Source organism: Lactuca sativa, chromosome 4 (genome assembly GCF_002870075.4).
Source record: "Lactuca sativa cultivar Salinas chromosome 4, Lsat_Salinas_v11, whole genome shotgun sequence".
Lineage (NCBI taxonomy): Eukaryota > Viridiplantae > Streptophyta > Magnoliopsida > Asterales > Asteraceae > Lactuca > Lactuca sativa.
In genome coordinates this window covers 374,655,216-374,661,036 of record NC_056626.2, presented here as the reverse complement: position 1 = coordinate 374,661,036, position 5,821 = coordinate 374,655,216, and the positions used below count along the sequence as shown (strand labels likewise).

Here is a 5,821-nt window from a genome sequence, read left to right as displayed (position 1 = left end):
TTTATTGGACTTTCTTGGGTGAAGGCCCATGAAAGGAATTAGGCATAATTTGGGAAATTGTGCCATATTTGGGCCTTAGATGCTTATTTTGGATTTTTGGCTTTTAGTCATGTGGTTTAGGCCTTGGCCGTGGGCCAAGTTGGAGGACGGGTAAAAAGCTATTTTACCCTAATTTAGACTCATAGTGTGAGTCAGGAGCTAGTTATTAATGGGTTGTCATTTTGGTATTTGATAACACATGGATTTTAGCGGATCTGCAGTCAGAGAGTTATTCGTGGGTTCAGCCATTGAGGCGAGTCTCCTTACTGTATTATGGGTCGAAGACACCAATACCGGCCCATTTGGTTTATGTATTATAGGAAGACCAGGGGTGTTCCTTGGCATTTATATGAAAAACGAGGAGGTGGCTCCTGGCAAATTTATATGTAAGACCAAAGTTTGGTCTCTGACAATTAAGTAGATAAGTAGTTGTAGATTATATACAAGTTGTCTTTGTGTTGCTTGCATGGAAGACCTGGAGGTGGCTCCTGGCACTTATCTATAAGGCCCAGGGTTTTGGCCCCTGACCTCTCAAGAAAGACCATGATACGGCTCGTGGCATAATGGCAAGACTATGGTTGGCACATAACACCTCCTATTGGATGTTGGATATGTATGTTATGCATGGTATGTGGTATTTGGGAAAATCACTAAACTTTGTACTTATAGTTGTTGTTTTATGGATTTAGGTACTTTCGGTTCAAATGGGAAGGGCCCGACTTGATCGCAACGCATACACCCATGCTTTCCGCAACTGTATGATTTTGGGATTGTACTGTGATAATTGTTTTTTTTTTATAAAATATTTTTAAGTGTTTGAGTAAATGATAAATGAGTGTTTTGGTTGTTTTAAAAATGAAATTTTTACCTTCGTATTTTGGGATGTTACAGTTTATTTATAATTAAAATGAAATATTTGATCTTAATTTTTGGGACGTTACACATAGGGTGACAGGTTACTCCATCGATAAGTGTTGAGGCATGTATGATTAAATAATGGGAAGGTAATGAACAACAATACAACATTTGCAACCAATGTGGATGATAGTTTCTTCATTGTCGTCGGAGATGGAAGGGTCATCAGAAAAGATGGGGGTCACTAGAATTGAAACAGAGAAGCATGTATGTCAATGGATTAAGACAAATCATGAAAGAACTTGAAAACACATGGATCAATTGTGTAATTTAGAATAACTGATTTAATGGGGAGCTATTAAAAACTAACGAAAATAACTTAGCAACATTGGCGAGACTATTCACATGGAAGGTGGGTCCAATGACCCACCTAATTTTTCTAATTTATGTAAAATATCTATTGAATTTTTTTTTATCTTTTTATGAAAAATTTAGGAGTTATCTTACCAATAAAATCTTTGAATTTATATAGAAAATTTACTATAGAAAAGTTAATGAATCATATGGTTTTTTATTGTAGACTCGTCACTGTTTACCAGACATATAAATTGTAAGTTTAATAACTTATTGTGTGCAAAAAAAAATAATAATTTAATGATCAAAAATACTTTAAAGTGTTAGGAGTAGACAACATGCATTAGTAGCAGGAAAAAAAAAGTGTTCTATGTTATTAGGCGTTATCAAAAATACCCACTAAATTCATTTAAAAAAAAAAAACAGTGTTCTTAAACGTTATTAGGCGTTATCAAAAGTACCCACTAAATTCATTTTCGCTCATTTTCGTTTCATTATTTGAAAGCATAACCTCACACATTTTCCATTCCACGTGTCAGTATCGGAATGGGTGGGAGCATTTAAACTTATGAGTAGATACCCACATGCGAACTTTACCCATCCTTCAAAAGTACCATCAAAAAACCCTAAACCCAAGCTTCCACCTTTTCCAAAACCCTAGCCACCTCTGCCAAGCATACAGCTCACTCCCCCAGCAAGCTGCTCTTTACCCCGACGCCGGAAACCCGCCATGTCCGAACTCGAGCTTAATCGTTCAGAGAAGAAGAAAAAGAAGAGCAAATCCAAAGACCAAGATACGATCAACAAAAATTCCGACGATGCCACTGACGCTGTCGATTATCTCATTAAACCACAGAGCTTCACTCCATCGATTGACACCTCCGAATGGCCGATTCTCCTCAAGAACTATGACCGCCTTAACGTTCGAACAGGACACTATACGCCACTTCCCTCTGGCTACTCTCCTCTCAAACGCCCCCTCGCTGAGTACATCAGGTATGGTGTTATCAACCTCGATAAACCTGCTAACCCTAGCTCGCACGAGGTTGTAGCTTGGATCAAACGGATCCTCCGAGTCGAAAAAACCGGCCACAGCGGTACACTCGACCCAAAAGTCACCGGGAACTTAATCGTTTGCATCGATAGAGCCACTCGCCTTGTTAAATCACAACAAGGTGCCGGAAAAGAGTACGTATGTGTTGCTCGACTTCATTCCGATGTGCCTGATGTCGCGAAAGTGGCTCGCGCATTGGAGACGTTAACCGGTGCAGTTTTCCAACGTCCGCCATTGATTTCAGCTGTTAAAAGACAGCTCAGGATTAGAACCATTTACGAAAGCAAACTCCTGGAGTATGATGCCGATAAGCATTTGGTCGTGTTCTGGATCTCGTGTGAAGCTGGTACGTATGTGAGAACACTCTGTGTTCATTTAGGTTTGATTTTGGGCGTTGGTGGACATATGCAGGAACTGAGAAGAGTCAGATCTGGTATCATGGGGGAGAAAGATAACATGATAACTATGCATGATGTCATGGATGCACAATGGAGTTACGACAATTACAGAGACGAAACTTATCTCCGCCGTGTGATCATGCCATTAGAGGTCTTGTTAACCAGCTACAAACGATTAGTCGTGAAGGACTCTGCTGTGAATGCAATCTGTTATGGTGCTAAACTGATGATTCCAGGTTTGTTAAGATTCGAAAACGACATTGAAAATGGCGAAGAAGTGGTGTTGATGACTACAAAAGGGGAAGCGATTGCTCTTGGGATTGCAGAGATGACTACTGCTGTAATGGCTACTTGTGATCATGGAGTTGTGGCGAAGATCAAGAGGGTGGTGATGGATAGAGATACTTATCCTAGGAAATGGGGGTTAGGGCCTACTGCTTCAATGAAGAAGAAACTGATTACCGAAGGGAAACTAAGCAAACATGGAAAAGCAAATGAGAAAACTCCGGCTGAGTGGCTGAGGAATGTTGTGTTGCCTACTGGTGGTGATTCGGTGGTTGCTAGTCTTGCAGCTGCACCTGTGCAAGAAGAAACTGTAGAAGCTTCAGATCTGAAAGTTGTTGACAGTGAGAAGAAAAAGAAGAAGAAAAAGGAAAAGGGTGTTGAAGATGAAGGACAAAAGAGGAAATTGGAAGAGGTTGATGTTACAGATCCAGATACACCAGTAGCTTCCAAGAAACAGAAGGTTGAAGAAGGTGAGAGTACTAAGAAGAAGAAGAAGAAGGATAAGAAGGATAAGGAGGGAGATGAAGTTGTATCAGAGGAGGATAAATCCGAGAAGAAGAAGAAGAAGAAAAAGAAGGATAAAGAAAATGGTGATGATGCCTCTGTTACTGTTAGTGATGATGAAGCAAGCAAAAGCTCAAAGAAGAAGGAGAAGAAGAAGAAGAAGAAAGATGCTGAAGAAGAGTGATGATGATGTGTAAGTTCTTGATATGTGCACATTTTTATAGAGACAATTTTCGTGTTTTGTCTTTGTTTTTTTAGTTTATTAGTTCTGCACTTGTAGTTTTTATTGATGTTATGTGTTTATTAGTTATAAGTTTTGAAAAAAATTGAAACTTTTGAACTTGAGATTGTTTGGATTGAGTTTATTTAATATTTATGATATCTCAGTTGTTTCATGGGAGTGACTTAAGTTGTCAATTATGTATGGATTCATAGTTTTATATACATTCAAAAGTTAAAAAAAAAAAACCCATATAATTGCAAAATTCTTACATCTACAAATATCCTTGACCTATTCTAATAAATAAGAAAGTTTATTCTCATATTGACAAGCAGCATAATATTAGAAATCCTCATCCCCTGTGCGTGTCATCTTCTTCGGCTAAAGGAATTTTAAAGTAAACTACCTAATATGCATTTCATTTTTTAAACCCCCAAACTCTATCGGCTCACCTGATTACTCCCCAAATCACGCCTCCATTTCCTCCGATTTCGCCTTCTTGATTTTGGAAACTGGATACCTGTTCAAATTTAAAATAAACCTTCCATTCTCATCTACCTTTTTCTGGAAATTAAAGATAAATTACAATAAAATGAGGAATTTAATTTTAGTTTTGAAATCATATTTTTCCCTCACAGATGTCCTCTTTCTCTCTCAAATGTTGCTTTTTTTTTGTTGTGTTTTTCTCCTAAACCCTAAGATTTGGGGTTGATTTGAATTCAGTTCTATTCTTTTTTTTTCCTTATTCAATGATTTACATTTTTTTTATCTTCACCACTCATCTTCCGTTGGATGGTTAGTGTTTGGAAGATTAATTTTCTTTTTTTGTTTGTAATTCTTGGCAGATTTTCCTACTGTTTATGGGCTTGAGGAAGAAAGTTGTTTTCTATCCATTTTTTTAATATGCAAACAAACACAGGTGTTGCATTTATTTATTTTTTCTTTTATTTATTTTTATTTTTTATTTTTTACTTCAATTTGGTACATGCATGACAAGTGAAGATCATGTTTAGTTTATAGATCAAATATCTGTGTAGGCTTTTAGATGAAATTGCTTTGAAATTAATATGTTACACTTGTGTAGGCTTTTAGATGGAATTGCTTTGAAATTAATGTGTTACACTGTCCAAGATGTATGTGGTAGTTGGTTTTGGCTTTTAGCCTCTAATAAATAAATACACATTTGTACTTGATTGTGTATATCCGGTATCTAAAATGTAGTACATAGACAAATACTATGTTTCTTTTTTGTTTTTGAATTATATAATTGTTATATTGGTTATATTCAGGTCAACTTCTCCAGTATCTACTCCAAATTCCAAAAGCAAGGGACGGGAAAGGCTAACCCAGAAAGTTAGTAGTTAAGTTTATTTTGGATTTTTAAAAGATGGGTATACAGACCCACAAAAGAAGAAACAAGGGTTAGAGCATATTCATAGATGCGATTTACCCATTCTTAATTTATTTGTTTCTTTTGTTTTACATTAATTTGTAATGTACTATTAAGGGATGGAGCTATTTCAAATCGAAAGGGATTTTAATTACTATAATGTTAAAGGTTTTAGAACATTTCTGTTTTTACATTTTGCTTTTTGAACTAAAAGTAATACTGACTGAGATGATGCAATTTATATGGTATGACACTTTCATTAGTTAGGTACAACAATGTTAAAAGATGTAAATCACAAAAGATGGAAGTATCCGGGGTTCTCCATTTACTTTGCACAAAGCGGTACTTTCCATGTTTGTTTTAATTTTATATAAATTGGTACATTGTCTATGTATTCTATAAGATTAAACAATTTTGGTAGTTGTATCTTGTAAGGAGTTGCATTGAGGCCTCTTTCTTTCTCTTTGTTTATTTTGGATTAAAACAACCAAAGTTTTAAAGCACTCGGTCATATTGTTGATAACTTTTGGAGTTGATGTGCATGTTCATTCAATGACTCAACCTAAAGAAGTTTTTAATTGTTTTTATTGTTTTCCATTTATTAGAACTCATATGCAAATCATGGTTTAAAAAAATCTTTTATAACATTTTACTTTCTGAAAACTGTCATTTATAGAATTCTACATTTAAAAATGGTTTTTTTTTTTTTTTTTTTTTTTTTT

General features: G+C 35.8%; 1 protein-coding gene across 1 annotated transcript; it reads left to right on the top strand.

Moving 5' to 3' along the window:
- Window positions 1-1,716: 1,716 nt before the first annotated feature.
- On the top strand, window positions 1,717-3,884 carry LOC111884937 (H/ACA ribonucleoprotein complex subunit 4). Its single transcript, XM_023881235.3, has one exon. It carries the CDS (start codon window positions 1,979-1,981, stop codon window positions 3,671-3,673), a length of 1,695 nt encoding a protein of 564 aa, XP_023737003.1. The 5' UTR covers window positions 1,717-1,978; the 3' UTR covers window positions 3,674-3,884.
- The last annotated feature ends 1,937 nt before the right edge of the window (window positions 3,885-5,821 follow it).